Consider the following 19,888-nt stretch of genomic DNA (forward strand, 5'->3'; position numbering starts at 1 on the left):
GGTATAGATGGACTCTATTGCTCTCAGTAGACGGTCTGGCACTCTGTAAGCTTTCAGGATCTTCAGCATTTTACCTCGGTGAATGGCATCAAAAGCTTTGCGAAAATCGATGTAAGTAAGCACGGCTGGTAGGTTGTTCTTCTTGACTTCCTCACTGATTCTACGGAGAGCAAGTATTTGCATTACTGTTGTGCGCTTCTGCCGAAAACCATTCTGATAGGATCTTAGCTTAGGATCAATGGCGGTGCGAATCCTGTTCAAGATCATCCAATTGTATAGCTTTGCTAAGGTGCAGGTCAAGCTGATACCTCGGTAGTTATCTGTCTTTGTGAGGGATCCAGACATGGGGACTGGGATAATGTTTGAGAGTGACCACTGTTCTGGTTTGTCGCATTTCATCAGTGCCGTAGTACATATGTCCAGCAAGATGTTGTCCAGGTCGCAGTTCTTCAGGACATCTGGTCTAACGCTCCTGCCCTGTTTGAGTGCATATTTGGCCTTCTTCAGTTCCTCAATGGTGAATGGGCCGTCATCGATGTCAACTTGCGTTAGTACCGTGGGTATGTCCTCTTCTTCTTCCATGATCGTTGGAGGGCTTCCCAGCAGGTTCTTAAAGTGGGTAAACCATGTCTGAACACGATCCTCTGCTGTTTTACCACTTATTTGACCTGATGGGGACTTCTTCCGTCTGCTGATCTCGCTGACTAGGCGCCACGCTTCTCCATGCTGCTTGTCTTCATTATCAGCTTCTATCTCTCTAATCCTCTCAGCTAGTTCTTCTTCCTTCAGTCGGTTGTAGGTGGCAAAGAGATTCTTCTTTGCTGTCTTGAACTTGTCTCTTAGCTCTTCTGTTTCACTCCTTCTATGTTCGGCACGACAAGCATTGACCACACTCCTTGCTGCTACAATGTCTGGATGGTTCGAGATCCGGCTCTTCTTGATTCGCTTCACAGTAGGCAAACTCTTTGTTGCATCTGTGTGCGCGTCTATGAGCCGTTGATAGTGGTCGGTGGCAGTCTCTTCCTCCACCCTTTCCAGTGGGCTGAAGCGATTTCTCACCTCCACTGTGTCCTGGGCTTGAAGAATAGGTTGTGAGGAGAATGCCTTCTAGTCTATCTTCTCCTTGTGACCTGTGGCTTTAGGTTGCCGCAGGCTCAGTTTCACTTGCATTGACACTACTCTGTGGTCAGAACTGACCCAGTTGAAGGTGTTGTAGGCTTCTGTGTTGATCACACAATTACGCCATTTTGTTCTTATGAGGATGTAGTCGAGCTGTTTCCTGTAGATGGAGGCTCTGTTTTCATAAGTCCACAGTTTACCAGCTCACTTCTTGAATTGTGTGTTTAACAACCTTGATTCCTTAAATGGTCTACCCCTTACTCTGAAACTTGACGCCTGCTTCTAGACTACTCATTCAGAAAAAAAATGTCTTCTCTGCGTCCACCCTGTAAGAATTTTACGTTTTCAATGAGAGCACTCTCTTTCCCTTATATAGGTTTACTATATAAAATTTCCTTCTCATAGTTGCCATGCCAGGAGCCAGTTAAGTGAGTTTTCACTCCACTAGCTCATGCATTTTTAGATAAATGACCAAAGTTGTATGCAATACTCCATATTAGGTACATTGGGAGCCAAGTAACTGCAGTGTGACAACTTTCTTTCAATGCTTAAGTACACTCACAACAAAGGCCAACAAACTATTTTACTTCTTAACCATTTGCTCCACTTGCATGTCTGATTTCAGTGATCTGTGTATCAGGGTGCCTTTGTCACTTTAAACAGCAATATTACTCACAATGTTCAAAAAGGAATCTGCTTTTTCCCTTGTGCACAAGAGTTGATAACTTCCCATTTTTTTACATGTACAGATGGCATGAGGTTCAAGGTACAGAGGCAGGTGTTAAGACTACAAGCATTGATTTCTAAGTTTTATTAAATCTTTGCACATTCTGAATTTAAGGAGCCATGTCCGAAACTAACACGAGTTTTACAGTAATTCTGATTGAGTCTATTGCCAATGGCCTCAATCAGAATTCCTGTGAAATTAGGGTTAATTTGGAATTCTGTGCATTTACTGGGAAAAGAGGTAGTCCAGAATCTGTGGCTAGCTCATTCCAACACTGGATTCCTCAGGAAGTCTGTTCTTGTGTCTACTTGCGCTCAGGTTTTGCTGGATTATTTGAATCCTCTAGCATTATTTGAATCCTACAACAGATCAATGCCTTTGCAGGATTTGACACGCAGCGATTTCAAAAGTGTGGTGTCAGATAAAGGATTGGGGAACTCACATCGACAGTGATGAAATGCTTTGAGAGGTTGGTCATCACTAGACACTACTCCTGCCTCATCAAGAACCTGAACCCATTGCAATTTGCCTATCATCACAATAGGTCAACAGCAGATGCAATCTCAATGGCTCTCCACATGGCTTTAGACCACCTGGACAACACAAACACCTATGTTAGGATACTGTTCATCGACTATAGCTCAGAGTTTAATACCATCAGTCCCACAATCCTAACTGAAAAGTTGTAGCACCTGGGCCTCTGTACCTCCCTCTGCAACTGGATCCTCGTCTTCCTAATCGAAAGACCACAATCTGTGCAGATTGGTGATAACATCGCCACCTCGCTGACGATCAACACTGGTGCACCTCAGGGGTGTGTGCTTAGCCCACTGCTCTACTCTCTATATACATACGACTGTGTGGCTAGGTATAGCTCAAATACCATCTATAAATTTGCTGATGATACAACCATTGTTGGTAGAATTTCAGGTAGTGACGAGAGGGCGTACAGGAGTGCGATATGTCAACTAGTGGAGTGGTGCCGCAGCAACAACCTGGCACTCAACGTCAGTAAGACAAAAGAGCTGATTGTGGACTTCAGGTAGGGTAAGACGAAAGAACACATACCAATCCTCATAGAGGGATCAGAAGTGGAAACAGTGAGCAGCTTCAAGTTCCTGAGTGTCAAGACCTCTGAAGATCTATCCTGGTCCCAACATATCAATGTAGTTATAAAGTAGGCGGAGTTTGAAGCAATTTGGCATGTCAACAAATACACTCAAAAACTTCTATAGTTGTACTGTGGAGAACATACTGACAGGCTGCATCACTGTCTGATTTGGGGGTGGGGGGGGGCTATGGCACATGACCAAAAGAAGCTGCAGAGGTTTGTAAATCTAGTCAGCTCCATCTTGGGTACTAGCCTACAAATTACCCAGTACATCTTTAGGCAGCGGTGTCTCAGAAAGGCAACGTCCATTATTAAGGACCTCCAGCACGCAGAGCATGCCCTTTTCTCACTGTTACCATCAGGTAGGAGTTACAGAATCCTGAAGGCACACACTCAGTGATTCATAAGCAGCTTCTTCCCCTCTACCATCCGATTCCTAAATGGATATTGAATCCTTGGACACTACCTCACTTTTTAAAATATACAGTATTTTTGTTTTTGCACATTTTTTTGGATTAGATTATGAGGACACTCAGCCCTCGTTTATTGTCATTTAGAAATGCATGCATTAAAAATGATACAATGTTCCTCCAGAATGATATCACAAGAAATACAGGACAAACCAAAACTAAAACTGACAAAATCACATAATTATAACATATAGTTACAATAGTGCAAAGCAATACCGTAATTCGATAAAGAGAAGGCCATGGGCACGGTAAAAAAAGTCTCAAAGTCCTCATCATCTCACGCAGACGAAAGAAGGGAGAAACTTTCCCTGACATGAACCTCCAAGTGCCGCAAACTTGCTGATGCAACATCATTGGAAGCACCCGACTGCAGTGGACTCTGAGTTCATCCAAAAACTTCGAGCCTCCGACCAGCTCTTTGACACCGAGCACCATCCTCTGCTGAGCGCTTCGACCCCGCCCTGGCCGCTGAGCAACAAGCAAAGCCGAGGACTCGGGGCCTTCCCCTCCGGAGATTTCAGACCACATAGTAGCAGCAGCAGAGAAGCAGGCATTTCAGAAGTTTCACCAGATGTTCCTCTGTGCTCTCACGTCTGTCTCCATCAAATCAGGATTGTGCACGGCCCCTACTTGACAAATAACAGACATCACCACTGGCGTAGCCGCTGCGAGCTGCGTCGCACCGTCATCTTCTTCTCTCTTCATTTTAAAATCTATTCAATATATGCAATCTGTAATTGGTTTACTTGTTTATTTATTATTATATGTATTGTTATTTTTTTTCTCTTCTAGATTATGTATTGCATTGAACTGCTGCTGCTAAGTTAACAAATTTCACATCACATGCCAGTGATAATAAACCTGATTCTGATTAAGTTACCCTTCTTAAACTGATTTACTTTAGTTCAATCTTTTAAATTATTGATGTGTTTTATTTTATTTAATATTTTCTCATGACATAGAAGGAGGTAATTTGATTGATTATGTCCTCACCACCCAGGACACGCCCTCTTCCTTTTACTACCATTGGGGAGGAGGCACCCACACTAAACATCTTGGGAATAGTTTCTTCCCCTATGCCATCAGATTCTGAAAGGTCCATGACCCATGAACAGGACCTCACTATTTCTCTTTTGCACTATTAGTACTGTATATATTTATTGTAACTTACAGTAATTCTTGTGTCTTGCACTGCACTGCTGACACAAAAGAACAAATTTCATGATAATATCAATGATAAAACTGATTCTGAATCTATATTGGAGAGCAAACCCATCAGTTTCATTCTCCTCTTATTTCTTTCCAGTCTATTCTATCTCACATGATCATTAATTGGTTGATAGGTGTCAACTATCCTCATCTTAAAAAATCATTACACGAATGTCACAATGCCCAATGATGTTCCGCTTTCAACAATGACTTTCCAACTAAGATCAGAAACAGAGATACATGTTCCACTTGCAAACAATGAAGCAGTCTATACCTGCAAGGCGGAGACAAGATGCCACTGAAACACCAGGCAATGATAATCTCCAATTACAAGAGTCCAACTACTGGTAATGTTCTCAGATTATTCTTTTATCCTCAATGCCTTTGGATTTACTTTAATGTTACTTACCAGTGATATTTTATGACCCCTCTTTACCTTTCTAATTTATTATTAAAGCACCGACCTACAATTTTATAGTCTTAACGGGTTTTTCTTGATCCTTTACACCCGTTATATCTTTTTTTCTCTCCCTTTATTTCACCCTGAATATCCCTCAGCATCCAGGATTCCTTGTACTTGTTACCTTTGGCTTTCTGTCTTACCAGACCAGGTTGGCCCAAACTCATTTTTCCTTTGAATGCTTCTCACTGTGCAAATGTAGATATATTGCGAGTAAATGCTCCCAGTCTATCCTTATCAGGACCTGTCCTGTTTTAAAGAAATCTACCTTCTCTCAGTTTAAGGTCTCTATTCCTTATCTATCCCTTTGTATTAAACCCCCACTTTTAATCACATCTCCCTGCTCCCTGTTCCTCCATCTCTTGATGACTATTTGATTGAATGTTATATACCCCCAGCAAAATGACAGCTCCATTTTTGTTCCTAATCTCTATTCATATGTTCTCATTTGAGGAGCCTTCTCAAATATCCTCTCTCAATGTTGAAGCAATGCATTTTTTGACTATCAATACAATGTCACTACTGCTTTTTCATCCTCTTCTGTCTCACCCTGTGACACTAAGTTGCTAATCTTGCCCATCTATCAATCATGTCTAAGTGATGGCAAGAACATCATATGTTAACTAAGGCTTTGGATTCATCTACCTTTCTAGTTAGACTCCTTACATTAAAAATGGATGCAATTTAGCTTTGTACTTCTCTTGTGTGCATTTACTTGCCTACTTTGCCTACTAGAGTTATGAATATTTTCTCCTCTAGGTGACACTACTTTCCCATCTGAAATACAGCGAGACCCATTACCCTTCCAACTCAGTTTAAACCTTCTCTAAAACCATTAGCAAACCACTCCATTTTAGGTGCAATCCGCCTCCCCAGATATGGTCCCAATGATCTAGCAATCCAAAGCCCATTCTTCTGTGCCTCCTCTTCAGCCATGTATTCAGTTGACATCTGTTATATCCGCTGGCTCATGGCACGGAAGCAATCCAGAGATGGCAACCTCTTTGATAAGTTGACTGTAACTCCTCTATTTCCTCTCTTCTAACAAGTTTTCAATCAAATTTGTTATTCCCACTTCCCCAAAATCCCCAGCTGTGACTCCATAATTCAATTTCCCTTGGTCTATTTTAATACTCTTTCTGAAAAACCACATACCTCATTTCTGAAAGATTTCCTTAGCCATTGCCCTGTCAGTGACTCATAAGCCTTCCATTATGTTTGACCCTTATCAAGTTTGCCAAAGACAAGCTTCCCTTCTGAAATTCAAGTGGCTGCTTCAAATGAATACCTCAACATATTTAACAGTTGTTTAATGTGCATTCAGACTTGGAATTGCTGTAATTCATGAATCAAACTCATGGATTTTTATTCTATCTAACCTGTGGAAGTATCAAATGACTAACCTGTCAATGCTTACAGAATATATTGCTTTACAATACTATCGCAGGTAGACTATTGAATTAACAATTTTACTTTGACAACAGCTTAGGCTAATAGAAATATTTATGAATGACCATCTTCTCTCTACACTTTGCCATAAAATCATGCAATGCTTAATCAGCAAAGTGAAAACATATTAATAGTTCCTTATTAACATCACTACATAATACAATGGCAACTATAATTTTAATGAATGTTTGTGTTGACTGGAATAAAACTGCCAATTGACTTTAAGTTGTTAATTTACTTTCGTCTGTTTATAAAATTATATTTTATTGCTTGCAAATATGATTACATTAAAATGAATTGTTAGAAAAATATGCAACAGGGCACACATCAGATAAACAGTTAGGACTACTGTTGTAATGAAGATGAAAATAATGTACTATGTATATGGTACAATTTAAAAATCAGCACAAAATCATTATCAAAAAACTAGTGAGCAGATCTTTTATACTAGATGATAGATAAAAGGTTGCATTCCCATGTTGCGTCTTCCACATGCTCAGTGCTCCACAGGTACACCTTAAGGGGCTTTGAGCTTGCAGGTCAAAATAAGAGTTTTGTGATGGTCGTTTTGACTGAATGAGGGTAAAAAATTAAAAGATGGACAGAGTCTTGAAGAATAATGCTGTGTTGTCTGTTGAAAGCATATTTCATCTCAATCAACATGTAAAAGTACAATTATCCATAACCAAAGCTTGCTTCACAGCTGTAAAGTTCAGCTGTAATGATCCCTGCACATTGCACTTGCACATCAATTCTGATAATCATAATCACGGTCGTTAAGCCGAATGTTCATTACTGTCAGGATGCTACTGACAGCAGTTTCAATCATCAGCTGCAATGGGCAGCCAGTCAGTTGCACCCATGTTTCTGCACCCAGAGATTTGCAACATTAAATCCATGATCAGTTCTACTTCCTACTCTATTTTAGAACTATTGAGGAAGAAAGGTTGACTTAATGTTCTACATTATGTACTAAGATAATTTTCTACTGATTTGTTTTTATGTTCTTTTCCTCAGTGAGTAGTTAACTGAAATTTTTCAATATGCAATGTTTCACTGTTTTAGGATCTCATATGGAGACATGCTATTGAGACAACATTGTTCTTAAAACATAACTTTTCCTCAACCTGAAATTTGAGATGAAGCAGCCAACTCTGTGCCTGTATCGTTTATTCATCAATGACCCTGGCCATTACTAAATGCTCCCGGTTCTTGATATTCATGGCAAGGAATGAATAAGAAGATTTCAAGTTTTATAGCTATATCAAATAAAGTACAAAGAAACCAGTCATATTAATAAAATCATTTAGAAATGCAAGAATTGTAAGTAGCTTGCAGCATTGCAAAATGAACTGGTTACTAACTAAATTAAGTTTAAATGAAACAAATTGTGGTTAAAAGAAAAATCTAACTCACATTTGCACATTGTAATATAATTTACAGCTAATATTAGGAAAGTATTTAATGCAATTTTGCTTTTAAATGTATTGATTTGATCTTGCTAAACAATTATCACAATCAGTCTGAATTTTCAAATAAATTAAATATTGTAATTCTACCAAATACTTCATGATTTTCCACTGTACAATCCTACCTCACAACTTCTCATTCATATCATTCAGTCTGAAGATTTCTTTAACTCATGTAGCCATTGGAATAGATTTTACAAATTACAGCATTTTAATGATGCTCATCCATTGCTTTCATTTATAAAGATTCCAAGAAGCTTGTGAATTGTTCAAATGCAGTGGACTAAGAGCATCAATGAAGCAAAATACTATGCTGAGCCTTTGCCGTATTGTGTAAGATGAAATACTGAGCTGCTTAACAATCATGATGTGTAATAGTAACAGTGCCAGATTACATATATCAGGTTTATATTCTCCTCTTTGTTAGTTTTTAATCAGGAAAAAAAGCAGGTGCAAGTAAATTAGTTGACAGATAATATCATCAAGTAGATTTTATGCAAGGATCAAACACAAAATTCTCAATTTGTAAAACCTCTTTACCCATTTCTCCAGTGTAATAATGGGTGACTGTAAGTTAAAAGTTACCTTCATCATACATCCCTGAAATATTTTCTATCAGAATCGGGTTTATTATCACTGGCATATGTCATAAAATTTATAAACTTTGTGAAATTTGTCAGAAACCTAATTTTCGTTTTAGCTACAAAAGCATTCTGATTTTTGTGGCACTTCCTAAATGTTTACTTGAATTGAGTTAAGTGAATCAACTATATACTGTTAAATGCACCAGTTTAACTGCTCAGGAAACTTTATTTATGACACTAATACAAGTGATGTTGTGGAACAAACATATGCACATTATAATTAGCTAGGTATTGTTTCATAAGCTCTAAAAGTTGTAGTAAAGAAAGCTCAAATTATGTTCATGCACACACATAGAAACATACACACGCAAAATCTTCACTTTAGTTCCTTTAAAGAAATCCATAATTCAAATAATGTTAACTGTAGAATATCAAATTCATAAACATTATCAAAGTTTATTTTGTACATGTTAAAGCTGCCAAGGATGAATAAATTCACCTAAAGGTAAGAGTGCATCCTATTACTTATGCTTTCAAAATTAAGGATATTGCTAACAAACAACATTTTTTCAATAAACCAATAATCAATTTGAAATTACGATACAAAAAAGCCTCCATTGATTTTTAAAATGTATTTATATTGAAAACCCTACTATCATATTACACTCTCATGATGAATATAGATGTTAACAAAGTCCAATAGTCAACCTTTGCTATCATAGACAGATACATCAAAAGTGAACAGTGATACATTGCTGCTTGCCTACCTTGTTCATGGATGGTGTGTCTTCTGTTGCTCTGAAGTGCTTAGTTCCATAAGCAATGGGTCCATATTTGCTGCTAGTGTGTAGGAGTGGCTCATAGGTTTTAAACTTATTTGTACGGCTAAAGGGCAGGAATCTATAAGGAATAAAGACAAAAATATTGACAGGGTACAAAATATTTAGCGTTAAAATTCTCCTATTTTTAAAATTATTGCCTAGGTCTTGCTGTTAAATGCTGATAGATCTGAGTGGAGGCTCTCTATCACTTTAGCTGTAGAATAGGCCCTTGGTTCTTGCACCTGTTCAGACCTGATTATTTCAATTAGGATTAAGACTGCAAGGAAGAAAGATGTGAATAAAGTAAGGTCTTTCTACCATTATTTATGTTTGCTTAATGCTTATAATAATTGATCAATTTTAAGTATTTTAATTTTTTTTTGTAATGTGTATAACATAATTAAATAATTTTATTTATTTATTAATTGTTCGTAAATGTTTCTGAATACCAGCCTTCAGAGGTGACAGGGGAATTTAAGGGTAAGGCTTCTTCATTGCATTCTTTAAGATAGCCCTACTGCTCAGGGCCCTGTCTATGGACCCTAATTGCATAAGACAGGATTGTTGCATCTGGAACAGTAATATCTGGTGTGGGCTTGTTTTGAGCAATTAATGTATGACAGACCTATGCTAGAGAAATCTGGACAACATGATCTATCTGAAAATGTGAACCTTCAAAAGCTGTTGAGGCACAGATATACTGCATATAATGAAAAAAATGTTTGACTGCCATCTGATTGAACTGTTTTTAATCACAAAGGCAAAAAGGTAACCTAATGATCACTCTATTACAAAACTATTACCAACCTACTTGTACTTGTTGGTCAAGGTTGACAATGGATGCTACTTTCCAGCTGTGTATATTGTTGGCATAGCTCCATTGATGGCTGACAAGAGCAATGTGAGAGTGGCAGTCTCTTTTGCAAAGCTTGCCTCTATAAGTGGTTTCAGTTCTGCTGAGATGCAGTGTTCCTTTCTATGAACCCATTAGTCCTCTGCCACTTTCAGGAATTTTTCTTCACCTGACAGAGGATGTTGTTTCAGGGTGCTTCTCCACCTGGTGCAATCAGCTGCAAGTTCCTTTAGGACTCAGTGTTGATGTCCAGCACCTTCATGTCCCGCTTGTAGACATCCTTGTACTACAGTTGTGGGTGGCCAAAAGCTTTCTTGCCTGAAGCCAGCTCACCATAGTGGATGTCTTTTGGGATGTCTTTCTCCCGAGGCATGCATTTGGCAGTGCAACAGAGGGGATCCCCTCCACACTAGATCAGATGGCAGTTTTTTTAATCTTGCCCATAAAAGAGGCAATACCATAATGCAAAAGACTATGATCAGAGACGTGCAATTGCAGCTGATGCACCTGTCGCAACCCACACTCAACAGCACCTCCAGAGCTTGATGAACCACATCCCTCTGGCCTGCAAGGAATTTCATCTCCTAGCCTGAAAAAGACGAATGTCGTGGGACAGGACGTGGTGGCACCAACAATCATTACCATTGATTACTATGAACTAGATGTTGTTATCAGTTCATATACCTGGGATCCATCATCAGTGACAACCTCTTTTTGGACGCAGAAATTGACAAGCGCATCAGGAAGGCTGCAACACCTCTTGCCCACCTCACCACACGATTCTGGGAGAACTCCAAACTCTCAGTCAAAACAAAGATAGCTATGTACAACATTTGTAACACCAGCACACTGCTGTAATGTAGCGAGCCCTAGACAACAAACGCTAAGCAGGAGAGAGGACTCAACACCTTCCATTTAAAGTGCCTTCGTCACATCTAGGGCACCTCCTGGAGAGACAGAGTACCCAATGCTGAGATTTTCTCTCATGCTGGCCTCCCTAGCATGTACATCCTGCTCAAACAGCGTCAGCTGCGCTGGCTGGGCCATGTCTGTCACATGCAAGGTGGCAGCTTTTAGTTCATAAGATAAATATAGAGGATGTGTGTCCCTTAGCAGAAAGAAGTTAAATTAGGGAGCATAGGAGAATTGAGAAAACATGATTTTACTTGATTAAATGTCTAGATCTGGAAATGTTTCCTGAAAAGGTGATGGAGGCCTAAACTCTCATCATATTTAAACAGTATCTGAATGAGCACTTAGAGACATCTTCTGCAGCACTGAGCCACAGAATATGAAGCAGGATTAACTTAAAGTCCGTTTGGGGCAATTGGCTTTCTTCTGTACTGTCAATTACCATGATTCTTGGAGAATGTTACCCAGGTTTTCTGTGTTTTGGATTTGGACTTCTTTTCAGCCTTACATTTTTTTTTAATATTCTGTGATTTTTGCCCAATCTTTCTCACTATTTTTGTATGTGGGAGAGGGGGATTTGGAGGTCGATGTACCTGTTCTGATTTTGTTTGTTTTTTTGTGTGGTGAGGGGTGATTTGGGGGTTAATAATCATGCTGCCATTCTTTTCTTTCTTGGTTTCATAGCTATCTAGAGAAGAAGAATTTCAGAATTGTGTACTTTGATAATAAATGAACCTTTGAACCTTTCTGAATATTTGATTCTGCAATGCCATGATTTTATGGACAACTCAGTTCCAGAGCATAATAACTCTTGATATCAAGGTAGCATTTGACTGAACGTAACTGAATAAAATATAAACTAATGGAAATCCAAGAGAAAACTCTCCATTAAGTTGTACCAGCAGAATGAAAGATAATTGCTATTGTCGGAAGTCAACCTTCTCCATTCCAGTACATTATTTTAGAAGCTCCTTATGAAAATGTCCTTATTGCAACTATCTTAAAATCAATAATATTCCCCTTCAGCATGAGTAGGAATGCCAGCGGATCATATAACTTCCAATCAACTTCCCAGCTCTTTACTTCACCTATCACCTTGTGTTTCTTCCTCCCCTTTCCCCACCTTCTAACTCTGATTCCTCATCTTTTTTTCCCTCCAGTCCTGCCAAAGGGTTTCAGCCCGAAACGTCATCAATGCCCTTTTCCATTGACCCTGCCTGGACTGCTGAGTTCCTCCAGCACTTTGTATGTGTTACTTGGATTTCCAGCATCTGCAGATTTTTTTCTTGTTTGGATAGGTTCTTCTCTTGAATCAGAATCCCCTTAAGTCTGGCTGTTGGGTAACAAGCTTTATCTACAGCCTAGTAGCTGGAGAAATTGGTATATGGGTGGCTTGCTTGCTTGTTTGTTTGTTTGTTTGTCTCTTTATTTATTTATTTATTGTGGGTTATTATTAAGAGGACATTCAACTATCTTTCAAAAAAGAGTCCTGCACAACCAAAGTATCAAAGGTGTCAAATTATTGTAGTTTTGCTGTATGTGTGAACTATGACAGAAGTGAATGATAGACTACACAATTGAATTACATAGTTCATATTGAAGTGTGAATGCATCTTTTGATTTGACCTGTTGCATAATGTTGATGGCGCATCATGACACAATTTCATCCTACATACAGTATGTTACCATTAATTTCTAGTTTTGCCATTTTAAAACTTGAAGATGAATCATCTACTGTTAAGTAATGATACGTTATTAGTTTTCCAAATACACATCAAACAAAAATGTTTTATCTTGCCACTAGTAGCAAACAATTCCTGTACAAATAACATGCCACTACAAAATTTAATTTAGTAATTATAGTTATTTTATTTAATATGATTCAAAAACACTTTGTAGATATATTAATTGTTTAAGGTTCTACGTAAACACAAATTGTTGTTATCAGCAGAAAGCCATTCTTGCCACCCTGCCTGAAATGCCATTTTCAATGTGGGTGGGATGAGTAAGTGTGGTTGCACTTTCCCACCCACCAACAGTCTGACCCCATTTCACAGGCTGCCCGTGCGACAGTGACTGATGCAATGGGCCCATGAGAAGACCTTTAATAACTCACTGGTGACTTTGTCATTCATGAGTTATTAGGTCTTTCTCACTCGTGGAATAAACTGGCTACTTCATTGTCCCTCTTGTGTATTCTCTATTTATTAGGCTTGCTGAAGTAGACACAATAGTAGTTTACAAAAACTAACAGAAACTAGCAAAATTATTTCAATGGTAAAGAAATATCAGAGGTTAATAACTATTAGGCCATAAGTACATGGCCTGGAAGACACAATCTTCCACTAATAGATCTGCATTCTAGAGGAATGGGAAGGGCATATTCATTATAAAATTTAAGATAAAAGTAAAAATTTGGATTAAATATCCAAGAAATATAAACCTATAAAACTTATTTAAATAGATATTAAAAGAACATAGGAATAAGTTTTAGTTAATTACTGGAATATCATTTAAAATTGTTGCAGATGCCACCCAACACCTAGAACAAATAGCAATGTTTCAATATAAAATCCTAAATTATGTGTGAAATTTAACAGAAGGGTTATGACATATAGGTGTGGTATTGTGTAAACAATAGAATTCTAGGAAGACTGCCAAATGTTAATTAAAGTGTATGTTGATTTTTCAAATTACACCCCAGACACTTAGCTGGGGGTATTCTATAAACAGATTTAACCAACATGAAAAGGTGGAGTGTCAGAGGAGTTCTAAATACCACTGGGCTTGCTGATGCCGATGTTGATGCAGAAAGAATGTACTTCTTAGGTTCACATGTGGCAAAACCAAACATTTTAAATTCTAAATAGGGTTGGTTACCCTAGAAAGTTGGAATTTCATGATGTGGATTGTTTAACAGTGAAAAGAACTTCCTGCACATTTTCCAAATGTTTTTATTGACTGCTTAAAAAGATGAATTGCTGTAATATCTTATTAAGTAAGTTCCATTACAGAGGTTATATTACATCCATTAGATTAAATAAAATATTGTAATTCTATTCTAGCAAAATGTTAGAAATATTATAATAGTAAATAAAGCATGCTATAAAAAATCTCATTTAAAAGAATTGGAAACAACATGTTCCTCTTCTTCATTGTTCTGGTGTCCCAGTGATATGTGCAAGTTTCTTAGCTGCACAGGAACAAGTTGCCAAGACAATTCATTAACTTAAGAGATGCAAATGCATTGAGAGCAATAATTGTCATAACATCAAGACTTGTTTACGAAGATATGTAATCCAAGAACTTCTAAAAAGAGCTAGGCAATCTCAGCACTGTACAAATGATTCTGTGTTGCCAGCAATTGGGAACTTGAATTTTTTTTACCCAGAACTAATATTAAGAATGAGCATGTATGAATAACAAACCAGAAGAAACTATCTCATAAAGCAAGTGCAGTTTATGAAATAAAATAACATTTACAAGACTAGGATTTCCTTCCCTCCTACAGCAACCATTTTGGTGTTGGGCTCATAGTCTGGAAATCCAATAACAATAAAGGTTCATAGCAAATGAAATATAAATTAGTCAATTCTTTGACCATAGCTGGGATTGACAAGGCCATAGATGAGTAAGAGAGCCTGAGGATTTGGAGAGACAGATGTTGAGAGGTGATGTCAGCTGTCAGCGGTGGTTCAGATGGTGCCTGAGACTGTTGATTGGTTTAGAGAATTTGGTGATGGATGAGTTGATCTGGTTAAATAATCTGTATATGGGAAGAGGTGATCAGTTGATGTGGGGACCCAGTTGTATTCGGATGATTTAAAATAAAAAATAGAAAATTTTGAAAACACTCAGCAGGTCAGGCAGCATCTGTGAAAGGTGAAAGAGTTAATATTTCAGACCAAAGATGCTAAATCAGAATAAGAAAGAGAAAATAAGCCTTAAGCTGCAGTGAGAGTTTTTTCTCTCACAGATTGTCCCTGATAGTTAGTTGTGGAGAGGATGTTTCTTATAGTGGGGGAGTTGAGGACCAGAGGGTTGAGTTGAGGCCTCAGAATAGAAGGCAGTGCCCTCTGCCTTTAGAACAGAGGTAAGGAGGAATTTCTTTAGTTGGAGGGTAGCCAGTTTGTGGAATTCATTGCCACAGAGAGCTGTGGAGGCTAAGTCATTTGGTATTAAAATGGAGCTTGATAGGTTCTTGACTAGTAAGGGTGCCAAAGGCAGGAGAATGGGATTGAGAAAGAAAGTAAATCTGTCATGATGGAATAGCAAAGCAGACTCGATGGGGTGAATGGCCTAATTCTGCTCCTAAGTCTTATGTCTTTTTAAAACAGGAGTACCACAAGGATAAGGTTCTCAGTAAATGAATGGGAGCAATTAGAGAGTGAGCACATAGACAAGAGAACATTGACAAATGAAGGCAGGAATCAGAAAGAGCCGAGAAGGAGGATATATACAGCAGGGAAGATGAGGAGCTGTTCCTTAAGTTTGAATTGGGATTCATTGTTGTAGAACAAGAAACTGTACTCTCGTAGGTCACAGTGGGTGTGAGATGGAGTATTAAAGACTCCCCTATCTTCTAGTGGGACAAACCAGATTTCTGGACTCAGTACTGAATTCTACAACTTCAGGTAACTTAATTTCACTGCATGTACCAATCATCCAGCTGAGATAAAGGCTCTGCATATTTGTTTCAGAGTTATACATCAGGGAAACAGGCTCTTCAGCCAACTTGTTCATACTAACCACGGTGCCAGCGTAAGGCCCATACCTCTCTAAATGCAAACACGACGAAATCTGCAGACGCTGGAAATTCGAGCCACACACATCAAAGTTGTTGGTGAATGCAGCAGGCCAGGCAGCATCTCTAGGAAGAGGTACAGTCGACGTTTCGGGCCGAGACTAACTGAAAGAAGAGCTAGTAAGAGATTTGAAAGTGGGAGGGGCAGGGGTAGGGGGAGATCCAAAATGATAGGAGAAGACAGGAGGGGGAGGGATGGAGCCAAGAGCTGGAAATTGATTGGCAAAAGGGATATGAGAGGATCATGGGACAGGAGGCCCAGGGAGAAGGGGAGGGGGCACCCAGAGGATGGGCAAGGGGTATAGTGAGAGGGACAGAGGGAGAAAAAGGAGAGAGAGAAAAAGAATATGTGTATATAAATAATTAACGGATGGGGTACGAGGGGGAGGTGGGGCATTAGCGGAAGTTAGAGAAGTCAATGTTCATGCCATCAGGTTGGAGGCTACCCAGACGGACTATAAGGTGTTGTTCCCCCTCCCCCTTTTCTTTCTCCCTAGGCCTCCTGTCCCATGATCCTCTCATATCCCTTTTGCCAATCAACTGTCCAGCTCTTGGCTCCATCCCTCCCCCTCCTGTCTTCTCCTATCATTTTGGATCTTCCCCTCCCTCTCCCACTCCCACTTTCAAATCTCTTACTAGCTCTTCTTTCAGTTAGTCCTGACAAAGGGTCTCGGCCAGAAACGTCGACTGTACCTCTTCCTAAAGATGCTGCCTGGCCTGCTGCATTCCCCAGCAAATTTGATGTGTGTGTACCCCTCTAAATATTTCCTTTCCGCATACCTGTCCAAGAGTCTTTTAAACATTGTAATTGTATCCACCTCTACCACCTCCTTTGGTGCTTCTCCCATATACTCCCATTCTCTTGTGAAGAAAAATGTGCCCCTCATGTCTCCTTTAAACCTTTCCCCTCTCACCTTAAACTTACACCATTCTAAATTTAGATTTGGGGGGAAAGGACTGCTGCTATCCACCTTATTTAAGCCCCTCATTATTTGAGAAATCACAATAAGGTCTTGCCTCAACTTCGTTCTTTCCAGAGAAATGAGCCCCTGACAAGCCAGTCTCTCATTATACTTAAGGTTCCCAGTCCAAGCAAAATCCTTGTGAATCTTTTCTACACCTTCTCTAGTTTAATCTCAGAAAAAAGAATCTCAGGGTTGTATGTGGTGACATGTATGTACTCTTATAATTTTACTTTGAATTTTGAACATTACTTTGGACTTTAATCACATTCTTTGTATAGCATAGTCAGAATTGCACATAATATCCAAGAGCGGTCTCACCAACATCTTGTACAACCATAACATGACATCCCAACTCTTCTAATCAGTGCCCTGACCAATGAAGGCAATTGTGCCACTCACCATCTTCATCATCCTATAATTGTTTTGTCATTTTCAGGGAACTTTTACTCCAAGGTCCTTCTGTTTTATCAAGTCTCAGGGTCCTGCCATTTATTTTATATGGCCTGTCTTGGTTAACTTCCCAAAATGCATCACTTCACATCTAGCTTGATACGTCAGGTATGTCTTCCTGTTCTGTATTTCACAACTAATACCCTTTGTCTATACTGTCTATGTTCTCACTCTCTTACTCTTCCTATTCACACATTGATCTGATTACCTTGTTTACAACTCAGTCCCACAGTAAGTAGCTGAAAGGACATCTATAGTTAACAAGTTTCACGAGCAGCCTTGGTCCTGCTTAGGAAAATCTCCTTAAGCCATGTAGAAGCAACCTCACAAGTATTTCTGCCTCTAGATTTTATGCGGCATTCACACATGATTGAAGAACTCCATGTAGTGTCCAAATGTGCACAACATCAATGTGCAATTTTGGGGCATTTCATGGATGAACCAAAGAAAAAATAGAATCCAAGATATAAATCTCTTATTATTTATTTTATAATAATTGGAATGTGCAATGCATAATTATGTGGTTATATGCAATTCTAGTATTTAGGCAATATTGTTTTATTTACCAATGTCACTAAAATTCTTCAGCAAATACTGGTTTTGAGATTTTTTTTCCAGTTGCATAATTTCCTAACAAAAAAGTCACTGCATTTTCTTGGAACTGATGATAAAAGATAATGAAAATATGCAATATTTTACAGTGCTGTCACCATATGGTGCCCAAAACAAATCATGCAAGAATTAAAATAATTACGATAATTCATGATCACAACTTACTTCATTTGTTTTCAATCTCAAAGTATATAAATCTAAATATCAAGCAACTGGCAAGAATAAAATTCATGAGAGTGAGGCCTTGATTTGGATGTTAGCTGTCAGTCTTAATTTTTCCCTAGACTTGTAAACCATATGCTGTTTAATGATTTTATATTCCCTGTTAAATAATATTTTTAAATAATAGAGTTATAGAAAATAATTTTTGAAGTAGTGATAAGAATTATCTCAGGATTTTACAATAAATTATTTTGATAGTTATCTTAATACAGTAAAGCAATAACTTGTTGAGGGTTGATATATTTCCATGCTAGAATATAAAAGGCTATAATGAATGCCCTTCAATATGAATAATTGGGCAGTTTGGTAGTGTAGTGGTTTAGCATAGCGCTTTGCAGTGACAGCAAATGGGGTTCAATTTCCACTGCGCTCTGTAAGGAGTTTATATGCCATCCCCATGACTGCATGAGTTTCATCTAGGTGCTCTGGTTTTCCTCACACATTCCAAAGACGTATGGGTTAGGGTTAGTAAGGATGGTATGGTGGCCCAGGAAGCATGATGACATTTGCAAGCTCCCCGCATATCCTTGTACTGTGTTGGTTGTTGATGCAAATGATACATTTCACTGTATAGTTCGATGTATAGTACAAATTGCAAATAAAGCTAATCTTTATATTTACACAATTAGTTGTTTTTTTCCCTGATAGAAATATTTGGTTCCTACTCCAAATGATATATTTGTATGTTCTGACACTGCCTGTAAAATATGGCAACCCTGGAACTAGATATCATTGATTTTTAAATTTGGACCTTTTCAATTCTCCTCAGCATGAGTTGGCAAATATCAGTCTTTTACCTCCTGCTTCCACCTGTAAGTTGGAAGAAATTGGTTTGTTTCCATGGTTACAATATCAGCATGTTTCCAATCTAAGCAATACCTTATGTAAAACACAAGCCACTGCTGTGCATCATTGTTCCTGCATAAATAGATTAAGGTTTTATCAGTTATCTTTACATTTTTGACTGTTTTTCTTCAAATTATAAATATTGTGACATGTGTCATTAAAATGCTATTTTCTCTTGAATGGTCAGTACAAAAGGGAAAAAAATGATTGTTTTAAAAGTAGTTGTGCTCTTGTTTGTTCACTCCATTAATACCAAAAACATTCATTAAAACTGGATTTGAGATAATAAAAACACATTCAAAATTGACTTTAGTCCCCTGATTCTTATTTACCATTCTACGCAATCTGTGAAGAATAGGCTAACATATTTAAAAGAACAATAGCATAATTTGTCTTTTATCTGAATGAGTATATTTTGGGCCATTTTCATTGATTTTATGTTTTAAATGATATCTTCGGTTCTTTGTGGGGCCCACCAGATTAAATAACTGTGGAATAATACAACCTATTAACTAGTAAATATGCCTTAACACTGAAAATAATTTTTCTCAATTTTCTGAATAAATTTCCATTGCAGCTTGCTACTTTAGAAAAGAAAACAATGAACAATATCTTTAGGAAGTTAAGCATTGCCTTTTTAAAATGAGATGGGTATATAGGTGTTCAAATACTCATGAGGAAAACAGCATTCACTCAAGACAAATTACAGTGCTAGGACTGCTAATTTGCACATGGGACAGACATCACCAAAAATTAATGTGGCCCCAATCTCCCAGAATATATGGAACTGATGCTGTGAGCCGGC

The 19,888-nt window shown here is 38.3% G+C and overlaps 1 protein-coding gene across 1 annotated transcript in view; it reads right to left on the minus strand.

The window, feature by feature from the left end:
- The window catches only part of spata17 (spermatogenesis associated 17), a 306,947-nt gene that overhangs the window by 124,728 nt on the left and 162,331 nt on the right, over positions 1–19,888 (minus strand). The window contains exon 9 of the mRNA XM_063057259.1: positions 9,366–9,498. Within this exon, the coding sequence (XP_062913329.1) occupies positions 9,366–9,498 (133 nt within the window). The remainder of the gene's footprint in view (positions 1–9,365; positions 9,499–19,888) is intronic.

The sequence above is a fragment of the Mobula hypostoma genome, chromosome 8 (genome assembly GCF_963921235.1).
Source record: "Mobula hypostoma chromosome 8, sMobHyp1.1, whole genome shotgun sequence".
Classification (NCBI taxonomy): Eukaryota; Metazoa; Chordata; class Chondrichthyes; order Myliobatiformes; family Myliobatidae; genus Mobula; species Mobula hypostoma.